Source organism: Mesoplodon bidens, assembly GCF_964165515.1.
Source record: "Mesoplodon bidens genome assembly, chromosome: 2".
In the NCBI taxonomy this organism is placed as follows: domain Eukaryota; kingdom Metazoa; phylum Chordata; class Mammalia; order Artiodactyla; family Ziphiidae; genus Mesoplodon; species Mesoplodon bidens.
Genome location: NC_138177.1, coordinates 50,343,767 through 50,366,255, shown reverse-complemented (window position 1 = coordinate 50,366,255; position 22,489 = coordinate 50,343,767). Strand labels below are relative to the sequence as shown.

Below are 22,489 nucleotides of genomic sequence, written 5' to 3'. Positions count from 1 at the left end.
TACTGCAATAGGCCTGGTCAACAGCACAGAGTCTGGCACCACACCCCCCCGAGTGTGGCTGGGTGGGGGCCCAAGCGGAGAAGGATCTGTGGCACTCTCCTCCTCTGGGCTCCTCTGACGTTGGCTTTATGGCTGGGGTGGTTCACAATAAAGGCATGGTGGGTCAGAAGTGCAGGAGGAGATGGAGCTGTGGCTGACCCCAGATTAAGGGCAGAGATGGTGGTGGACAGAGACTGTGCAAGGCCTCATCTTTGTTATAGCCCAGATGGACTTCTCCTCTGTGTGACTGTATCACCAAATTAAAGCAATCAGGATTTCTTTTTTCTTGGTGGATGGACACTCTGCTCTGAAATTTTCATTAGCAAAATTAAGTTTAGTAGGGGCCAGGACCCCAGGTGATTAAATCCTTGTCTCCAGGGTACACAGCAGTCCCTTTCAGGGAAACCCAATCCCTCACCCCTGCCTGAGACTGTTTTTTGTTTGTTTGTTTTGAACTAATATCTACCATTTATGGGAAAATTTCAAAGCACCCTGCAATATATCACATGCGTTATCTCAGTGGTTTCTCACAGAAGCCCAGTGAAGTAGGTATTACCTCCACATCTTACAGAGAATGTAACAGTTTCAGAAAGGATAAGCCATTGGCCCAAGATCAAACTGCTAGGGAGAAGCCAAACCATAATTTGATTTTACTATGCCTCAAAATTAGTTTTTTTATAAGCACTCTGAGTTTTTAAAATTGCTTTGGAAACAAAATCCCCCCAAATAATGCCTGAATGCAAAAGGTACCTAAAAAGGTCCAAAAATGTGGGGTTTTTTATCCAAAAATGTTTTAGGGCTTCCCTGGTGGCGCAGTGGTTGAGCGTCTGCTTGCCGATGCAGGGGACACAGGTTCGCGCCCCGCTCCGGGAAGATCCCACATGCCGCGGAGCGGCTGGGCCGCTGAGCCTGAGTCATGGCCGCGGAGCCTGTGCTCCGCAACGGGAGAGGCCACAGCAGTGAGAGGCCCGCATACCGCAAAAAAAAAAAAAAAAAAAAAAGTTTTAAATAACAGATTTGAAGATCATTTGTATAGTTTTTTCCTCTTAACAGGAGGTCAAACCTCGGACTAAAGTGGATTCCCTCTTATTGTTATTATCACCTCATGTAAATTAAAAAACAGGAAGGAGAAAATCTCGGAAAGAATTCTAGCTGAGGCCCCAAGTGTGCAATAAAATGTAAAGATCTTAAGAAACAAAAGCCCTGAAGAAAACCATTCAAGAGGCCTGCAAGTTTAAGAAAACACGAGTTCAATTAATTTTGCCCAGCTGAACTAAACTGCATGGAATGAGAGCTGGCAGAGCTCCTACTCAACACACTAGAACGCTGATGGAGTAAAAATGAACGGAATCGCTGTTGGCCCCAGAGATACTACAGACGCACCCGCTCAAGCCACTCGCCTAGGCGCAGAGCCGGGCGTAAGGGGTGAGGCGAAAGGGTGCACCGCTCGGCGCAGGGATCCGCCCCGCCTTCTCCGGCCCCGCCCCCCATGCTTCAGTTCCCAGCCTTGCCATTAGGGGTGGCCGCGAAGCTGCGCGGCCCCGGTTTCCAGCCGGGCCCTTTTCCCAGCCGGGCCCAAGCATGGCTGCCCCCAGGACTGCGGGTTGGGAAGCCGCCGTGCTCGCGCTTTGCTGACAGTCCCTGGCTGCTGTGGTCTCCTTCTCTTCCCCAGGCCCCTCCAGCAGACATGTTTGCCAAGGCCTTTCGAGTCAAGTCCAACACGGCCATCAAGGGGTCGGACAGGTGAGGGAGAGAAGAGCCTGCTCTGCCCACCAGGGCACCCAGACATCTCTCAAGCTCGGCTGGCTCACAGCCTTTTCTGGGCTGGAGGCCGAGGGGTACAGCCGGAGAAGGGACCCCGGGGGGCGGGCAAGGGTGAGTTAGACGTGTTTTGAGAGTGAAGATGGAGAGGAGGCCTGATTTATCTCCCAGGCTGTCTTTTGGATATTTTAGTGAGTTTACGAGAAAGCGTATAATTCAATCAGCGCGTATTGACTGCAGTCTGTTTAAGGTGTCGTGGAGGATGCCAAAATGAAGGAAAACGGGGTCCCTGCCCTACCAAGAGCTTTGAGTCCCTTGGGAGAGATTAGATGGGGCACAGAGAACTACAAGCATACGAGAAGAAGTGTCTAGTGATTACCACTGGCAGGAGAGACAGGTGGAGGGTGAGGTGAGAGGGGATAAGGCACATGTGGTAAGAAGTGTATCTGTTCAGTTTTGCAAATGAAGGTGTCACCTTGGGAATTTTGGAGGCAGTGTTCTATAGTTGTCATTCTTGGTGCCCTAGCAGAGCTGTTTAATCATAAGTTGACAGATTGGCCAAGCATAGATGAGAAAGGAGTGGGTCCAGGAGCTATGTGTGGAGTCAGGAAGGCAGGGCTTAGTTTCCAGTGGCAGGCTAACTTGGGTCGCTTACCGGATCTCAGTTTTTCCCTCTCTTTGTAGAATGGAAAGACATGCCCCAGGAACATGTGAAAATAGATGAGACATTGGATGAGAAAGAGAATGGGAGGTTTTGGAAGAGTGAGAATACGGCATCATCAACCAGTCTTTTTCTTGGGCCTCGTGATTGTATAGTAAGTCTTGAGTCCTCAGTATTTATTGGAATCCATCCGGGCAGCATACCTACCAGGTGTGTGCGCTCTCTCTGCAGGAGGAAGCTTCGGGCCGAGGTGACAGCTGCTTTCCCCACTCTTGGAACGGATCAGGTCTCTGAGTTAGTACCTGGAAAGGAAGAACTCAACACTGTGAAGTTGTATGCTCACAGAGGGGATGCAGTGACTGTGTACGTGCGTGGTGGTAACCCCATCCTATTTGAACTGGAGAAAACTCTATATCCGACAGGTATGGCAGTGGGATGGAGATGGCCATTACTATGGTCCTTGCCTAACATCTGTTTCTTCCATTAATCCGTCTTCCTTAAAACAAATAAATGCAAAATCTCCCTAAGAATCTTTTTGGACTTAGTGTCCCTAGAATTGGGTCTTTCAAGATCAGAAACTGCTATAGAAGTGAGGGGGAAAAAGGGTTAACACAAAAAGAGGGTGGTTGCCAAGGGAAATTCTGAGGTGAAGAAACACTGGTTTCTAGTGGGTTAAGTAGGGATTGGAGCAGAGGTCGTGAAAAGGGTGGAGTTTCAGGGCATGTAAAAAATGCTTCTTAAAACTTCCACGAGTGGAATTTTCTTAAGCTACTGAAGAGATCCTGTGATGGGAAAGAAGCTGGGTTAGTTAAACTCCATACCCAGCTGTCTTAGTGGTGGACTTTGGTTGAGATGTCTCACAGGGATTCTTTCTTAGGCTCTTGTCTGGCTCTCAGGATACTTTGCTTGCTTTCTTTGTCACAGATCTCAGAGAGGCAGTGTCCTTTTCTCTTTTCCATGGCTGCGGACACCTACTTTGTCATTCGGGGGCTTTTCTTCCTCCCAGCTTGGCTGCAGCAGTGCAGTGCAGTCTCCTACCCCAGGCCACCCTACCCCCACCCAGCTTTGCTGCTGTACACATACAAGCCCTTTTTGATCTAAGGGTTTTACTGCTAATCCCTGTGGAAACAGAGAGAATAAAAATAAGAAACATGGGAAAGTTTCAGAATTTCTTACAGGCTGGTGCCCTGGTTTCGGATTACTTGCTTCTGAGGACATAAAAGGAATCCTCGTTGGGGCTCTGTCCCTACTTTTATCCACTATGGCCATGTTTGGCTGCTGCCGTCCAGGTGGAACAATAGGTGCCTCCAAGTCTCAAGTGACACCCAGTTTCTTAAGTCTCCGCCTTCTTCAAGACTGCAGCCTCTTTGAGAAGGGAGTCAGCCTGATGTAAACTATATATAATGTGTTTCCCACAGGAAAAGGGGCACTCAGTTCCCAGAGAGGGGAAAAGGGATACTGGACAGGCAAAAGCAGATGTTCACTTCATCACTAGTTTTAGCCTTACACATAAATATCCAACTTTGGCAGCTAAGCAGACTCTTAGAGCTGTAGCTCACTTCATGTGTCTTCCGACCAGTAAAAGTGATAACTTCTCAAGATCATAGATTGAGAGAAACTACTGCAAAGAGCTCAGTATAAATATGTAAAGAATGCAGGTCTCTAAGGCTAAAGGAAGCAAGGATTCTCAAGTAAATAGCATATAACATATAAACCGCTTCACAAACTTGGGGTAACCTAATAAAAAAAAAAAAAAAGAATGCAGCTTCTTTGGGCATCCCCTTACAACCTTCTCTCTAGCTTTGACTTGAGTTTCTTTCTACATGTTGATTAATGTGGCCTTAGTGTTTGGCTTTGCCATTCCCCAGGGGGTTGACTTTTGGGCAGTAAGTGTTTTCTGGCTCTCTTCTTGGACAGTGTACACCCTGTGGTCTTATCCTGATCTTCTAGCAACATTTACAACATGGCCCCTGGTGCTTGAAAAACTGGTGGGGGGAGCAGGTAAGAGTATTTTCCTATATTCTGGATAGTGGCTGAAACCTACTTAGTAAAGGCCAACTACTTTAATAAATGTACCCATTTTGTGCATTCATATGATTGAAAAATAGAATTTTTCCCTCATGTCTGTTGCATCTCTTACTTGGCTGCTTCCATAAGCTCTCTGACCCTGCTGTAAGGCTTAAATAAGATAAGTGACATGAAAGTGCTCTGTGAACTGCCATATGCTATACTTTAGATGAATAAACTGAATTTAGGAAACCAGAATAAGATAGATCATGGAACTGGACCCTCAGCTTGGTGCTTCAGTTTGACCGCTAGTCTCCCAGAAGGAAAAGGTCTGATCCTCAGTTTGCCACTTTTTATTTTCATTATGAATAATGTAGTTGATGCTTAACAAATGTATGTTTGTTGAGCAAATGAGTAAATGATGAAGTAAACTGTGGAGTTAGTTGCAATGCTTTTGTTTCCTGCAGATTTGATGCTGCCAGGGCTAGTGGTGCCCCCTGCTGGTCTGCCTCAAGTACAGAAGGGTGACCTCTGTGCCATTGCCTTGGTGGGGAACAGGTACTGTGCCAGTCAGCTGTGCCTATGGGGAAACAACTTAGGGAAAACTTGGGAGGGGTGGGAATGACAACTTCACAGCATATGGATAAAGGATTAAAAGAAAAAACATATTCTTCCTGAGCAATCAGAGAGTGGGGAATGGCAGTGAGCCTGTGGGGTGTCCATACATCTGGGCCAAGTGTATTTGCTCCTGCTGCTGCTGCTTCCTTTTTAAAATTTATTTGTTTTTTTTCTCCTTTAAACATTTTTTTCTTAGATTTACAGAAGAGTTGCAAGTATAGTACAGAGTCCTGAAATACTCCTTACCCAGCTTCCTGTAATGATAACATCTTGTATAACCACAGTACAGTTATCAACACTAAGGAATTAACATTGGTACAGTCCTTTTGACACTATTACAGACTTTATGCATATTTCCCCAGTTTTCCCACGATGTCTTTTTTTCCTTTTTTTGTGTTCAAGAATCCAGTCCAGGGTACCACATTGCATTTAGTTGTCATGTCTTCTTAGTCTCCTGTCTGTGACATTTTCTTGGTCTTTCCTGCCTTGCATGACTTCAACATTATTTTTGTCGAACATCCACATCATCATCCTCATCTTTTAATTATTTTTAATAGATTTATTGAGATATAGTTTTCATACTATAAAATTCACCTGTTTCAAATGTACGATTCGGTGATTTTTTTTAGTATATTTACAGGGTTGTTCAGCCATCACCACAGTGTCTCTTTTTTAAAATAAATTAGGAAGTAATGGTATGAACAGTTGTGAAAAATCAAAACCCTCTCACCCCATAATCCTTTTCTCCTAGAAGTAACCATTATCATTCTGATGCACGTCCTTGTCAGCCTTCTTCAATGCATATATACACGTGCGTATAAAATGTATGGTTTGGGGTGTGTATGTTTAAAAATACAAATAAACAAACTTTATCCCTATTACTTTTTCACTTCAGGTAGTGGGGACATGTTCCATGTCAGCAAGCACAGATAAGCTGAATCTTTTTACCCACTGTGGGGTGATGGGAAAAGTCCTCTTCCAGTGGACATTGTGGTTGCCTCTACTTCGTCTCTATCACAAACAAGATCTTCCTGATGCCTCTAGGGACACTAGTGCCAATATTTTTCTAAAGTAGATACTAGGAAGCAGAACTGTTTGGCTGAAGATCGTGCATATTTTCTGTTGCCCTATAAAAATGCTGTGTCAGTTTTCCCTCCTACCTACAGGGTATATGGAGCCTGTTTCCTTACATGCTCACCGACACTGGATATGATGGGTCATTTTCATTTGTATCATCCTGAATGAAAAATGACATCTTATTATTGTACTCATTGCTTCTTTGAGAGGGAAACATGGGAGGCATGGGAGGGGTCAGTGTTTAAAGATCTTATTTTTGTTGCTCATATTCTCCCATTTTCCTTGAACCTTTGGGAACCAAGCTCCTAGAAATGTTTCGTCCCTTGTTTACCTGTAGCAAAACTTGAAGTTGAAAAGAATGGTGAAATTATTGTTTTTTCCCCCCAGTATTCTATCCAAGATCGAGAAAACTACATAAATGTGTATTTGGCCTCTGAGTTTGGCATTTAGAATGTATGTGGGAATGAATCCTAGGTGGTTTATGGAAGGGGGTGAGGGTACAAGGGAGTTTACTAAAACTACAAGACAGGTTCGAGACCGAAGTTCTTGAGCCATTGACGATTCCAAGGGTGGAAGACAAAGACCCGTCTTTTAGGAACTGGGAAAGAAGCCAAATTCAAAGATTCTGTGGCAGGAACTGACCCATGGGCACAGGAAGTGGAGCCACCGGATTAGCAAACGTTTTTTTTTGAAGTTCAGGTGTTGGGAAATCTGCCCTTGAATCGTCTCCCTTGGGTCCAGGCAACGTTGCCAGGCTTGTATATTCCCCTCCTGTTAGCCAGCTGGACACCGATCCTTACAGGCAATGTGTGAGCATTGCTGAGTAACAGTGGGCTGACAGAGATTTCCCATTTGGGCTTTGGAAGTTTTTTGTAGTTATTGTAAATGTGGTTGTTTCTGATATTTTGGACACATCCAGTTCTTAGATAGATGTTATACAGAGCAAGGCCTGTTATAAAGAACCAACTCAGAAGGAACCTTTCGTTGGTACCACTGTATCTCTCTTCTCTCTTCCCTCTGGCATCCCTCAGCCTAATTTATGGCATATGAATGGCCTCCCTTCTGAATTTCCATATAGGATGGCTATGCCTTTTTTAAGATAGGGGAGATAATTTATTTTTTGAAATTAAAGAAAGGGAACTTTAAATATCCTTCTGAGTCCTGGCTGGGTTTGGTTCATAATAAGAATATAAGAATGATAACATCAGTAGAGGAGTTACTTACACAGAAGGGAATATTTGGTCAAGGAATTTTTGAAAGTCATATGTGTAGGTAATTTGAATAAGATTGAGACTGCACCGAGTTTTAGCTCTGTGATACAAGTGGATGCTTCAGATTTGCAACCGTGGTGCTTTGAACACATGTGTAGAAACCTGGTCCTGACATGTGCCCTCCTGGAAGACTTTCCCTGACCCTCGTCTCTGACCTCCTCCTTCTCAGAGCCCCCGTTGCCATCGGAGTTGCTGCCATGTCCACAGCCGAGATGCTGACCTCAGGTCTGAAGGGAAGGGGCTTCTCTGTGCTCCACACCTACCAGGACCACTTGTGGTGGGTTCCATGCTTTTTCTGTTTTATAGGGAGCTGGGTGGGCGGAGGGAGCACAGGGCCTGGATTGAGAAGCGAGAGTTTTGATCCCTGCTGTGTCCTTAGTCAAGTTGCTGACCCTAGACATTAATTTCCTTGCAAAATGTGGAGAAAAGATTTTTTTTTTGGCCTGTTTAGAAAAGAAATTACAGAGAACTTGATTTCCTAGGTGAATTATAGAATCCTAGGGCTGGAAGAAGGCCTTAGGGATTGTCTTCTCTGCCTCTCAGTACAGTGATATTCTTTATTTTTATGGCACTGGTCGATCTGGCCTTTTCTGCCGTGTACATTTAGGCATTTTCTGACCCCATGATGAGTGCTCGGGAATTCTCACATCTGAATCCAGATCAAAGCAGAGTAGATCCTCAGGCACCAGGGTGACAACCTGATGACTTTCCTGTTGTTCAAGTTCCACATTTAGGATCTCCTCCTCATTACGGAACTTGCACTTTCTCACTGTGACGGTTGCTCTCTGGAGCTGTATGTGAGTTTATTTTCTGGTTATTTTCGTGTCATTTAACCAAAATAGTAAGTAGTGCTTTTCTCGAAAGCAGTCTACCTGGTCTTCTGGCCAAGTGTTGTGTGGCCTGTTGGTATAGATTTACCCTTACGTTTTTAGTCAGTCTTGGAGTTACTTATTTTACAAGTATTGGCCAAGCCCTGCTTTGCTGGAGGTACAGCCTCATCAGTGTGGGTTTCAGCAGGCATCTGAGGGCGGCTTACTCACGTACTCCCAGCACCTTGTTTTCTGACTGTTAGTCTGGGCAGTTAAGGTCCTGTTGTCTAAATTGTTTTATCAGTGGCTGCCTCAGTCTCCCGTCCTCCCGCCCTTTGAAAACACTTATGGTATTTACCTGATCAGAATAGCCTAAACATACGCTCTGGCCTCACTAGTAGCCATACTTAATAAGCCTTGCTGCGGCTGTTAGTAAAACTTTGTTTGACTTGCATAATCTTAGTTAACATAAAGCTTTTTGTTTTTACCGCTCTGCTATGTGGCATCCCTTTTTTTCCTGTCTTCATAAGGCTTAGTGGCATAAAGCCATTGTAATCTCTACTCTGCAGGTTAGATTGCATTCTTTTTTTTCAGTTGAGGTATAGTTGATGTACAATGTTGTGTTAGTTTCAGGTGAACAGCCAAGTGATTCTAGTGACCATTAGTATATCTAGTGATTCTAGATATAGATATATACATATATGTTCTTTCTCAGATTCTTTTCCATTAAAGGTTATTACAAGGTATTGAATATAGTTCCCTGTGCTATACAGTTGGTCCTTGTCATTTATCTATTTTAGATTGCATTCTGATTTAACACAGAAGCAGTCTTGAGCAGTCTTGAGCAGTCCAGGTGTTTGTAATTTGTTCCATACGCTCAACCTTGGGTTTGTATTTCACCAACCTGGTACTACAGATGCGTTTGCAATCTTCATTTGGTTATTTAATTCAAAATGGTTTTATTTTTAATTTATATGGAGGGAATACTTTGGAAGGGGAGCTCCACTTTAACTATGTTGTCTTTAATTTTTCTCTGTCCCTGAATTTCTGTTAATAATATTATTATTCCTTGGGTTAAGGAGGAGGCAAGAATTACTCTCCCCATTTCAAAGATGAGGAAACTGAGGCATGGGACTTCTCTGGGCCCAGAATTGGAAACAGAGTTGAGAGGCACACCCAGGTTCTCTGGCCTCTCCTGGACACCCCTGCCTGTGGGTCTTACTCTCTCTGGACCCCTGCTGACCCCCTGACCGGGGCTGGAGTGTTGTGGCTGCTGCTCAGTGTTTCTGACATGAGGTTTTTGCAGGCGATCTGGAGACAAGTCCTCTCCACCATCCATTGCTCCACTGGCCCTGGATCCCCCAGATCTCAGTGAAGAGAAGGGGTCTGTCCAGGCAGACACCACCTTGCAGGGAGACATGAGGCGCCTGACCCTGGCGGGAGAGGAGGAGGAGGGGGAGGTTCAGCAGAGGTGTGGGGAGAAGTCCCCGTCGGAAGCTACAGAAGACCCCAGTGTCGGGGGCCTGAGCCCAGAGCCCACGGACAGCAAGACCCTTCCAGGTACAGCTCTGGCAGGAGCAGGGCGCTCGCCTCTCAGTGTGGGGACTGAAGCGCTGGGCTCTGCTTCCGCCCAGAGCGGCGCCACGGCTCCGGGAGGGGCGGGGAAAGGCCTTAGTTTTGGTGAGGGTGGTGCCACAGCCCTTTGCCATCTTACCTGGGAGTCTTGCGCATATGTGGCGTTTCCCTGGATACCTGTCGGCTCTGCTATTTGGACTGTTCCCAGCTACACGGCCCTCTTAGTTTTCTTCTGGCTCTGACTTCTCTATCAGAGAAGCATCTGCGCCTGGCTGGGTGGGACTTTGTGGCCTGACCCCCTCTGTGGGGTCAGACCTCTGTAAAGGCTCAGTGTTCTAGAGAGTCTGGGAGCTTTGGTGCCTGGGAATGGGCTCCTTCAGAGCTGAGGGGTGAGGTACGGATGTCACCGTGTGGGGAGTTATCTTGTGCTGCGCGGGCCTTCTGCGGCCCTCAGGTAGGATGTGGTTCTTCTCCTTGCAGAGCAAATGGACGAACTGTTGCAGAGATGCTTCTTGCATGCTTTGAAGTACCGCGTCAAAAAGGCTGACCTCCCTTTACTCACCAGCACTCTCCTGGGCAGCCACATGTTCTCCTGCTGGTATGGAAGGCATGGTGTGGGCTGGGGGCCGGGCGGTGGGTCTGTCTCCTGCTCTTTGGTGGTAGGATGGGACAAGGCTGATGGGGGAATTGTTTTAGGGACATGATGTGGAAAGAGCGAAGTGGAGGGTTGATCTAGCAAACACTGAGTTTTAAACACTTAAGTTTTAGCCAGTGAAAGGATGTCAAGGAAATGAAGGTTAAAATGCGCAAGGCGCTTTGAGCACTGCCTCTGCTGTGGTGATTCTGGGCTCTTTTACGGATTGGGCAGCATGTCCGGCCCCGGAAGGGCCCTGGGGCAGCCTGTTTGTTCTGGAGGCTTCAGTCCCCTCACACCTTTCTGAAGAGTAGGTGGGCCAGATTAGGTTGTGTCAGCAGGAAGAATCGGTGTGAACCCCCCCACCCGACCCGCACACACAGCCACCAGCAGAGGGAGTGTTACATGTGGGTTGAACCTGGACTTTGAAGACTGAGCCATCTGGGCTCAAAAGCCAGCTCCCCAGGGTGTTGGAGCAAAGGTGTATTTGAGCCCATTACTAGGCTTCTCTGAGCCCTGATTTCTAACACTTGTAAGATTGCTGTCAAGATCGAATAACCTGACATTTAATAAGCACCCAGTAAATATTATCATGTCAGGAGATTTGCTTATTGATTTTCACCTCAAGTCTGAACTTCTTTCTTTTTGAGAATTTTGCTCTGTTTTTTAAACAAGGGGTTTTAATGTAATTCTCTTCCTCTACGTGTGAGCTTCTTTAAGGCATTCTATACACATGTGGGGTCTGGAGTGCGCGGCAGATCTAGTTTTCAGTCTCATCTATAACTACGGCCATGTCCCAAATTAAGCCTCTGGAACAGATGCCGAGGGAGACTAGAAGTGAATGTTCAGGATATACTTTCTGGTATATCGTCTACCTTGAGAGAAAAGGATTGAAACCCACAGAATAATACACAGGTTGGTGAACACCTGACAATAATAACAAAAGATGCACTGACTTATAAAAAGTCTTTTACTATGTATCCCAGGATGGCCAATACAAGCTGGTTAGGTAATTAGCCCTTCAAGAGTTCTTTTACAGTCATATAAAAATGCTTTGCCTTGTTAAAAAAAGATATCTAGTCTACCAAAAACATATCCATGAATGGGCTTGGTGTTGTTTCTTTTTTTCCATTTTCAGGTTTGCAAGATAATTAAAAATACCTACATTTCATCTCTGAGCACACCAGCTGTCCATTAGCTAATCAGTTTTGGCAATACGGTGCACAGAGGTATACCACCACTGGTTTCTGACATTAAGTTAGCTTTAAGCTTATTGGCTATTCGTACAATTGGAGGCAGCTTGCAACCCAGGCCCTGGAAAGCATTTGCAGGGTTTACTACCCTTTTGCCTGACACCTTTTCAATGGTGAGAGGTCTGGGCACAGACTTGCTAATCCAAGGGTGTCTTAGTGCTTGAGCTGGGGTCAGGCGGGCAGAGGGGTCCCAGGTAAGACACCTTTTCAAAAAGTCTATGAAGAAGTAATCATCACACCCCTTCAGTGCTGTCCGCCAGTCTTTGCTGCCTGGGGGACCCCGCTTCTTAACCCTCCGTGAACGACTGCCCACAAACACAACCCTCCCATCTGCCTGACTGGTCACAAAACAGTAGCGAGGTAGGCCCCTGGAGTTAATAAAGTACTTGGCACGTTTGGATTGCTCCAGGAATTTTGGTGGTGGCATCCCTAGAAGCTCCATCATACAGGCCAGCTGGTCTCCTTCATCCTCTCCAGGGAAGAGAGGATGTCCTGTTAAAAGTTCTGCAAGGATGCAGCCAAAACTCCACATGTCAATGGACGTGCTATAGCGGCTTCCTAAGATGATCTCTGGAGCTCTGTAGAACCGAGACTGGATATAGGTGTAAAGCTTCCGGTACTCAAAACAGCTGGACCCAAAGTCAATGACCTTAGTCGCACTGTGCCCATAGTGTTTCAGGAGAATGTTTTCTGGCTTCAGGTCACAGTGAATGATCTTGTTTCTGTGGAGAGCATCCAAGGATTGCAAGATGGATTGAGCAAACTTGCGAACCAACTGGATACTAAAACCCTGGAACTTGTTTTTTTTCATGAGCTCATAAAGGTCTACGCTCAGTAACTCAAAGGCCATGCAAACATGGTTCCGGAACGTGAAACTTTCCAGCATATGAATAACGTTCATGCTACCGGTCTTATCCCGCTTTTTAAGATGCTCCAAAATCCGGATCTCCTCGGCTGCTTGGCGATGGAGGTGCTTTTCATTGCGTACCATCTTCAGGGCCACGTACTGTCGAAGTTTGTGATCATAGACCCGGGCTACCTGCCCAAAACTGCCCTTGCCAATAATTTTCAGCACCTCATATCGATAAGCTAGATGGTCTCGAGGCACGTGAATGTAGGCCCCATCTGCATCATCATAACCCCCATTATTGGGACCACCGATAACTCCATGTCTTTTCTTGGCATTTGGACCCACAAAGTAAATTTCTGGATAATTGATGATTTCCAGCTTCTCATAAGCAGTGAGGTGGTGTTTATACTGCTTCAGTGCTTGTTCTGGAGTCAGAGGCAACACTTTGGATGCTTTGGATGAACTGCTGGATTTTACTGTATTCAAACGATCTGAACTTTTACCCTGAGAAACTGTAGGAGAGCATTTTTCAGAGTCGTTGATGCCATCTGACTGAAAAGTATCAGATCTTCTGTTGCCAGATTCTTGAAATAGTTGTTCTACCTTCATCTCACCTCCATTCAGGAAGCACTGAGTAGGATCTCTTGTTAAATGCTCAGTGGTGATCTACGGCAAAGAGAAGTGAATCTATGTTAAAGTCACTAAAAACGGTGGAAGAACGAAAGAATCGTCCCCCTGACTGAACAAAACAACAAAACATGCCAGTTGTGTAGTTAAAAGGCCCAAAAGTGAGATAAGAAAAGCAGGAGTCTCTAGAAACTCGTGTTATGTTAATCCTTAGGTTCCCTGACTGCTGTGGCCACCCCAGCCCCACTACATAGGCCTCCCTTTGTTCAAAACAAGACGGTCATCTTACCATACCCGAAACATGCTAGATTCCTTCTAACTGGTATGTCTTCCTACCGAGAATCTTTTCACCCCATCCACTCAAATCCTACGCTCTTTCAAAGCCCAATGCTACTCCTCCCTCTTCCACTTAGAACTACTCCAAGCCCATACTAACTATGGCTCCACTCACATCTTAGCTGCAGCTTTTCGAGTCTGCCACGTAATCTGGCCCTTGTTATATATATACTGTCCTATATTGTTCACAAACTGTTTCAAGTATCTTCCCAAATCTTAAGGGCATGTACCAGGAGCAAATGAATACATATTAAAGTGTTCTGTAAATGATAAAGGGACAGAGGCAGGATGTGATCCCCAGGTCTTCTGAATCTTGGTCCAGAACATTAACATAACCTGGTACCAGCTTCTCCTAGTGCCTGTACTATTCTCCAGTAGGGCTGAATGTTGACCTTGGCCTGGAATCAACCAAGGCCTCATCATCTACTCCTGGGTCCCCAAATAAATGATCGCATCTTTCTATCTCAGTTCATTGAATCACAAAATTTCTAATCCAGAGAGAACTCTTGAGATCACCAAGGCCAATTCTTTATGTATCTGATGAATAGCAGTGAGAATCTAAGGCGCCCGGGTGCTTCTTGTAAAACTCTCCTAAAGACAAAGAGTCTCCTTTCTCTGTCCTTCCCTTGCTCATAGACACATACACTAGTCTCCCTCAGCAAACGCCTACGTGACAAAGGCATACAACTCTTTTTACTTGATTTGGCATCACCTTTTCCTGCAAGGAACAATAACCCACAGAAGAAAACTCTACTTATTAAATACCTCTGAAATGAAATAAGATTCTTTGAAACTCGGTGGAGGGAAAGACAATGAAAAAGCCAAACGCTAAAAAAAATACTAAGAAAAATATAAGAATGTGCTAGAAGGAAAGAAGAAAAAAAGTGCTACATCTGTTGTTTAAAAAAAAAAGTCTGGGATACTTCAAAGAACAACTGTTTTTCTTAACAGACCCTGAAGAACTTTACCCCCGATGTGTATGATTGAGAGCCTCTATGATCAGGGGTAGATAATTCCAGAGAAGCTCTGAGCTATCTTTATGATCTCTTAAAATATAACGCAAATTATAAGGTAATGATCCAAAGTGGCCAACCATTTAAAAAAGAGAATTTTAATATAACCTAAGCAAACAACACCTGACCCATCACCTATATAAATAAAAATATAAAAGATGTAAATATAAAAAACAAAAAAGGGATGAAAAAAACATTAAGTGTTGTCATACTTTAGACAGCCCCTAATTTAGTTATAAAAGCACGACATTAGTTCCTGCCTGCTGCTTTTAGGTCATTTAATCAATTTAAACATTTATATAGTACTACAGTTACAAAAATGAGGCACTGCACCATCTTACATAAAAGCAAAGCAGCCAGTACAACGGTAGCCATACTTTGGCATTGAGTTTCTAAATAAAGAGGCAAGATACGGACCAGGAGAGATCTCTGATACCAAAATAGAGAACTATCACTAGTCAAGAAAATAAAACAGGCTGGCAGACAGAACCTAAATACCTTGCTAAGATGTAAATATAACGCAACATTTTGTTTATCAGCAATTAAGTCAAATAACCATTCCTGTTTTTAGGGATGGAAAAAAAAGGCCTCATCCATCCATCTAACATTCACATGAGCACTAATTGTTCACAATTATAAAAGTGCCAAAAAACAGGTTACCTCAAGGCACTACAATCTATTAGGAGATAGGTTTGGCTGAACTAGGGAATTATAATTATTTGGTTTTAGGTAGATTTACATAACAAAACCAAATATTTGCATGCATCTAAACCAGTTTTCCTTAAATTTTTACTACCTAACCTAAATGCATCTAAATATTTACTGCTAAAATCTTGGGGACACATTCTGAAGAAATGTGAAGTCAGAAGGCCTAGGTTGGGGTCCTGGCTACACTGCTCAAAAACTGTAGGTCCCAGGGTAGGCTTAACCTTTAGCCCAGTTTCTTAGCCTCAATTTCTTTATCTTTAAAATGTGGATAATAATACCTCCTTGCAGGATGTTGTGTGAATCAAATTATAATTAGTAATATATGTGAAAGACCCTCAGAAACTATAAAACATGTTAAAAACACTGGTAACAATTAGGCAAAATTCTCAATATATTGTTTAAACTCCAATACACCCTCCCTTTCCCCTTTCAGCTTATCTTTTCTCTCTGTGGTGCCTTCCTCTGCAGTTCCAGACTCCCTCCACCAGACATCTGGCATCAACTATGCCTTCTGCTCCGTGAAGGCCTGCACAATCAGCCTTCCCTTAGGATGCATGGAAACACCTCACCCACTTTCTCCCCCACATAAAACCTCCTTTCAACTTGCCATGCAATTTAATGGGTTATCTCTCCAGACATATTTGACCTTTAAAAAGATCAATGCCTTAACCCAAGGGAATGACTCTCTAGGACCCGCGGTCATCAATGACAAGCTGGTAGGAAAGGTATTTGTGGTCCAGGGTCCACCCCTGGGCATTTCACCTACTCTACCTACATGTAAGGCTGTGCTGGCTCTGGAGGTATTCATTTCTGTTTGTGGTAAAGAGAGGGTCTCAGGTACAGACTGTTAATAAGAACAGAAATTTAACTTCCACAGAACTATTACAATAAGATTAAGGATGTCATTTGGATTTCCTGACTCATGGTTTTTCCTTAAAGTGAGCCTAAATCTCTCTCTCTGCAAATTAAGTCTTATTTTGCCCTCCGGAACTACACAGGAGTGTCCAAATTTCCATGTTAAAGCCCTTCAGATACCTAAAAGGGGCTGTCCTGCCTTCACCATTTTTTCTCGAGGCTCATCATCCCCATCACATCCTCCACCTCACACAGCCTGGGTCAGGCTGCCTTACTATATCCTATTCACGTGCTCAGCACGTTATGGGCTGCACGTTATATCTCTCTGCAAGTGTGGCTTCCAGAACAGAACAAGACACTTCAGGTCTAGTCCCCTGTGGACTGTCAAGGTTTGAACCTCCAATGAATCTGAAGAATTCCAGAAAGAAATTTTTCCACACAGGGAGGGGTTCTCGCCTTAGCTTTCTTTCCTTTCCTGTAATAACTCAAATACTGGTCTGAATCAATTATGTATCAAGTCTGCTGTGCTATAAATAAAATCTTCCTTCCGTTGTTCTACGAGAATCTACAATTTTCACACATGTTAAAGTAGTTACAAAACACTATATATTTCTAGTCTAGGGTTATAATCACAAGAACTGACCAATGTCTGCTATCGACTTCAAATATTTTAACTATGTAATTATATCCAGAGAGACAAATAATGCCAGGTTAATCATGTTTTATTTAAGAATGCTTCATGTACATTGTTAATTTGGAGCGCTCTTTTTTTTTTTTTAACACCCCTGTATTGGAGTATAATTGCTTTACAATGGTGTGTTAGTTTCTGCTTTATAACAAAGCGAATCAGCCATACATATACATATGTCCCCATATCTCCTCCCTCTTGCGTCTCCCATCCTCCCTATCCCACCCCTCTAGGTGGTCACAAAGCACCGAGCTGATCAATTTGGAGCACTCTTGACATTTCAAATAGAATCTTCAACTGCGTTAACCAAGTCTTAAAGATCTTGTTGAGAAATTCAGAAAAGGAATATCCTTCTCGTCCAGATATAAAACACCACCCCCTCCCTCGTTCTCGACCCTAAATCTCTGCAACACAAAGCTAACCCAATAAAAGCCTATGAGCAGATGATTTATAGTTTCCAACAAGAATGTAAGGCCATCTTGGATAAACAAGGAAGCCAAAGCACTTTGTGAAATGAGCAATAGCGTCTCGCAATGGAGTCATGGCATAATGAGCTATAAGTGTTACTAAGAGGTCAAAGCACTTTTTTCAGCAAAATTTGCAAAGACACCATTGTTTTAGAATCTAAAATCTTGTGTTTTGCAAGCTGTGTTACTCTGAATACCACACAGTAAAAAAATTCATTTTGATCCTGAAACATATAATTTAATTGCCCTACTATATGGTGATTAGCACTGGCCAACTCTGAAGTAAAGTTAAAATGGACTTTAAGTCACATGATGACGGACTGTAAAAGTTTCCCAGAGAGATGTGCTAATTGTCAGCAAGTAACCACGAAATCTGATAGTCAACACACGAGTATATAGGTGGTTCTGGAGCTCTTAGAGGTTTTTACATATTAAAAACAATAAGCTTGTGGAGAATGGAAACTTACTGCACTTTAGAAAGGAGATTAAAAATAGGGTGACCAGCCTTCCAAATATATGTAGCCCGTATCTTGTAATATTATTAGCCTTGAAAGTAGTGAAGGGGTTGATTTTTAATGGCAAAAGCTGACAAAGCGTTGGGAAGGACTATGAAAAATGCAAGCACTGTTTTACATAGAAATAATTTTAGGTCTTAAACAGAAATATGAAGGAGAATTATTGATAAATTAGTCTACTCAATTATTCAGTTTGTTCGTTGATGATATATGCAGCAAATTTTAAAGTCACAGGATAGATTCTCCCTGTCATGGAACTTGTCCAAAACCCTGCTCTCCCTACCTCTCTATGAGTGCCGAGGGACTGGGAATTAATTTATTCTCTTAAACATAAAACGGTGTCAAAAGCTAAATGTCTGCAAGCTCCAAAATGATTAAATCTATCGAAACCAAAATGTATTGCTCAAGTTTCATTTATGATCTATAAAATGGTTCTCTTAAGCATACTAAGAAGCTAGGACTGCATTTCTACCGTGCAGGAAAAATCTGCAGATCTGTAAGTTCAGAGGTATTTTCTGTTTCTTGTTCTTGTTAAAATGAGCCATCATAATATACTGCACATATCATTCTATCAAAAAAAAATAACCACTATCTAGGGCTTCCCTGGTGGCGCAGTGGTTGAGAGTCCGCCTGCCGATGCAGGGGACACGGGTTCGTGTCCCGGTCCGGGAAGATCCCACATGCTGCGGAGTGGCTGGACCCGTCAGCCATGGCCGCTGAGCCTGCGCGTCCGGAGCCTGTGCTCCGCAACGGGAGAGGCCACAACAGTGAGAGGCCCGCGTACCGCAAAAAAACAAACAAACAAACACTATCTAGATAAAAGTAGCATGTCGTTTTTTCCCCTATTTACCCCAGTGATTGAAAGGAATAGGTGGGCTCCAAATCAAAATCATTCTGAAAAGCTGAACTTGGACCACAGAAATTGTTATTTCAAAGTCAAGAGAAACCAAAAGTGAATAAAAAAGAGCCTGGGTTACCAGTGACATGTAACTGTACCTTGACCATTTAAAGTAGCACTTCCTCCTTTCCAGGCCCATTAGAGCTCAAAGAATTACTTCATTTACTTACATTTAGTCTTCTGGGTAGAGGTGGTTCAGAAGGATTGCAGAGTGTATTTGAACAGGGTGAGCCTTTGGTTTCATCTATTAGGACAGTATCATAGACAAAATCATCCAATCTAGTTGAAAGGATTACAGATAAAATCTGTCAGTAACTGAAGTATATAAATTTGTATTTCCAAAACACCCTTTAACTGCTTCATATCTGCTACAAAGAAGAATTAATACAAACAAATGTCCACACTGCATTTTGGCACTGAATACACACCACAGGGGTATTTGGCAGAGGAAGGGAGGAAACCCAACTTTTCCTCCTTTTTTTATTTTTAAAGAAAGGACAGCATTTCTAGGTTTATAGTTTGAACTTGTTAAAATAAGTCTTACTTTCTGAATGTTGTTAACAATAGGGACCATCAAAAGAATCTCATTTAACTTACTACTTGAAAACGAAGGCTAGTTGAAATCTGAAGCCTAAAAGCTAACCAGAACAAACAAACAAGACAGAACTGTATTTTCAAGTCGGAGACTTGGATTCTAATCTCAGCTCTACCACTGGCTACTCTACCTTCCTCTCTGAGCCGTTGGCCACATGTTGTAAAGGGAAGAATAGTTCCAGTCTACGCACTTCTGGGTCTCACAAGCAAGAAATAAAAGGCCTTCTTAGGGCTTTCTCTATATTTATTTATTTACTTTCCTACTTAACATCTATCTAACTTGTAGAAAACTACAGTGAATTCTACAGCAAATACTATAGGGATTCTCTAAATTACAAAACGTACTGGATTTCACATCTTTACCCACTTAATTTTCGGGTGGATGGTGGAAGCTAAATGCCAAATGATAATTTCTCTGCTCTTTAACACTGTGCCTCCCTCCACCACTGTAAGGGAACACAAAAGACGGAGAGGATTTATTTAATCCACAAGATGGCTCTGAATAATGTATTTCATCTGCCACCAAGAACATGGATTTCCCAGTAACACACATCAGCATTTCATTGTATCATTTTTACATGATATACTATGAATACAATGATAATGAGCCAGCTGCAAGGGAAGAATTTTTTTTAATCTTTAAAACTATGCTGGAATATTTTAGTGGCTTATAAAAACTGTTTTGTAAAATTCTAGAGTTTTCTTAATCGATGTGTTATAGGAGTACAAAGAGAAAAAAAAAACAAAAACAAACACCAAACAGAAAACCCACTACAAATTATTTTTGGAATGTTCTCTTTTTAAAAAACATGCTTACATTCTGATAAAATTATACCTTTAACGGGAACTGCTTCATTGACAAGAACCAAAAATTCTGGATGTGACTGATTCTTTGCCAACAGCACGAATAAAACAAACAAAATGGGACAGACGTCCACATTTACAAAGAAAAAGACAGACTGAAGACCTACAAGATTTCCTATAAATAGCCAAAGGAAATTACCCAAAGGTAGTCTCCATGCAAATGAAGTGGGCAGGTGGTCCCTACTCTCCATTAAGGTGTAAAATCCTATGAAAGGTGGAGAATCTCTCAAAACACGATCCACAAAAAGTCCTACTCGGCAGAGCCCCTCACCTACACCCCTCACGGCAAAGCCCTTGGTTATCTGCTCTGAGCAACAGGGCTTATTTGAAAAGGGATTGCTCCCTGTCTCCCCCAGTTTGCTAAAAACCCCACCAAAAACCTCCCAGCTTCTCAGAGTTCCTACCATATACCCCCGATGTAGGACTTGAGAAATAATCCCCAGGGTGGGAATTCTTCTTTGCCTAACTCCTTTCTAGCCCACTCCCGCGCTGGGCTGGGGGCAGGGGAGCTGATGGAGAGGAAGAGGGTGGGCCAGTCCCGGAGAGGGAGTCAGACCCCTTCCCTCGTCCTTACTGCTTGGGGGCTCGCTCAACCTCCAGCGCAGTCCATCCACGCCCCCCGACCTCGCCTGCCAGCTGCAGCGGCTCCTTCGGGAGCCCTAGCGCGTTATCCCCCGGCGCCGTTACCTCCGCGGCTGGGGCGGCAGTCCGTCTCCTGGCGGCCCCGCATCTTTCCGCCCGGACCCGCGAGCTGTGCCTCCCATCCGTTAGCTCCGGACCCCCCGGAGGGAGGGGCGGCGTTTGGACGGTCAGGCGAGCAGCGTCCACCTGAGCTGGGGCGGCTGCCTCCCGGGCCGCGACGTTTCCTCGGTACCTCTCTTCCACACAGTGCAGCTCCCAGCGCGTCCGCTCGGGACTGGCTGGGGTCGACAACTGCCAGAGGAGCAGCAGGGGCGGGAAGGGGAGTGGTGTGGTCGCCTAGCAACCGCGGTACGCCCCTTGAAACGCCTCGGCGCAACAATGTGGCCACGCACAGGGGCGGGGCCGAGGCCCCTCCCCACTGAGCGGCGCGTGTCTCGGAAGCTCTCGCTGGCCCCGGAAGGTGGGAGGCGGGAGGCTGGGAACCCGCCGCCTGAGGTTTTCTGGTCGCTGGCCGAGGCCTGAGGGCCGCGGCTGGGGAGGTAGAAGGGCCCTGACGGGGGGTTTGTGAAATAGCAGCCCCCGATTTCTGCCTCAGAAGTGGCAGCCGGCACCTCACGGTCAGCTAGCTATCTCTTAGCAAGTTGCAGCCTAGAGTTCTAAAACCTCCCTTGAATATGAATAAAATAAGAACGAAAGACATGGGTAATTTCTCAGACTTCTCCACTGAGGGGCGTCCCTCCGGAGGGTAAATGAGTTAACAAAGGAAACCAATAATAATAAACCCATTTTGTGACACCACCGGCGCCACGAATCTTTTCATTTAGCCTCGGTAACCATACTAGATGACATCCCTCTTTTATATAGATTTAACTAGGATCCGGAATTTAAGCTGAGGTATGTCTGACTCCCCTGCAATGGGATGCCACGGATGGTAGGGCTCAGAGCCATTTTAAGGATGAGGAAAGTGAGGCCAGAGGAGATCTGTGGTTGGCAAAGCGTGAACTAAATGTCTCCAAATTCCCAGCCTTCGTCCTGCTGCACCAGACCCCCTGGAAAGAAGGCTCTTCCTGTCTTCTTCCTTGGAATGGGTGGGGGTCTTCCCTTTACTTTTCTGAAAAGTTAAGATGCCTCGGCAACACCAAGGGTAAGCGGATTTGGATAGTTGGAACGAAAGTGAAAGGGAAGGAGGTTAAAACAGAAGAACACAAGTGTTGTTTTCTTGAGCGTAACAGCCAGTCGGATTATCTAAACCTACAAAACACGAGGCAGGCTGTCTGACCCTTGAGGAGAGAACTAAACGTTATGGAAATGCCGAACACGGGCGCCACCTGGTGGGGCTTGGGGACTCACTGCCCCAAGCCTGCAGAGCATAGTCCAGAAACCTGAACATTTGCATCCAAGGCTCATTTCCGTGAGACTCAAAGTCAGAGTCCCTGTTCTCATGTCTTTAGTAAAAATGCCCTTAAAATCCAAAGGCTCTTCACTTTATAAATTACTAATGTGTCCGTTTGGGGAACTTTACAATCAATGTTTTCTTTAGCCTATGATAAAAATATAAATTCAAAGATTTTCTTCCATGATGATTTAAAATTTTTTTCTAATCTTATGAATAAGCTTTTTTTCCCTAGCCTCGCCCAGCCCCTCCCCCACCCCTCCCCAACCAGAACAATCCTGCTTTCATGTGGGTTTGTATTTAGACTCCTATGGAAGATTTTGTTTGAAGGAAG

The 22,489-nt window shown here is 44.3% G+C and overlaps 2 protein-coding genes across 3 annotated transcripts; one reads left to right on the top strand and one right to left on the bottom strand.

Moving 5' to 3' along the window:
- Window positions 1–1,567: 1,567 nt before the first annotated feature.
- Window positions 1,568–11,675, top strand: LOC308612790 (eukaryotic translation initiation factor 2D-like). Of its 2 annotated transcripts, XM_081225494.1 has the most exons (8): window positions 1,569–1,782; window positions 2,693–2,883; window positions 4,379–4,462; window positions 4,936–5,026; window positions 7,604–7,711; window positions 9,550–9,803; window positions 10,299–10,416; window positions 11,591–11,675. In XM_081225494.1, the coding sequence occupies exons 1-8, from the start codon at window positions 1,727–1,729 to the stop codon at window positions 11,601–11,603; spliced, it is 915 nt and encodes a 304-aa protein (XP_081081620.1). In that variant the 5' UTR covers window positions 1,569–1,726; the 3' UTR covers window positions 11,604–11,675. The 2 variants fall into 2 exon arrangements, with proteins under 2 accessions (XP_081081621.1, XP_081081620.1); XM_081225495.1 differs by lacking the exon at window positions 7,604–7,711 and having other exon boundaries at window positions 1,568–1,782.
- LOC308612793 (dual specificity tyrosine-phosphorylation-regulated kinase 3-like) lies at window positions 11,647–21,138 on the bottom strand (the record flags this gene model as incomplete). Its single annotated transcript, XM_081225499.1, has 3 exons — window positions 20,808–21,138; window positions 18,833–18,941; window positions 11,647–13,221 (listed from the first exon to the last, which is right to left on the bottom strand). Exons 1-3 carry the CDS (start codon window positions 20,882–20,884, stop codon window positions 11,647–11,649), a joined length of 1,761 nt encoding a protein of 586 aa, XP_081081625.1. The 5' UTR covers window positions 20,885–21,138.
- Between the last annotated feature and the right edge of the window lie 1,351 nt (window positions 21,139–22,489).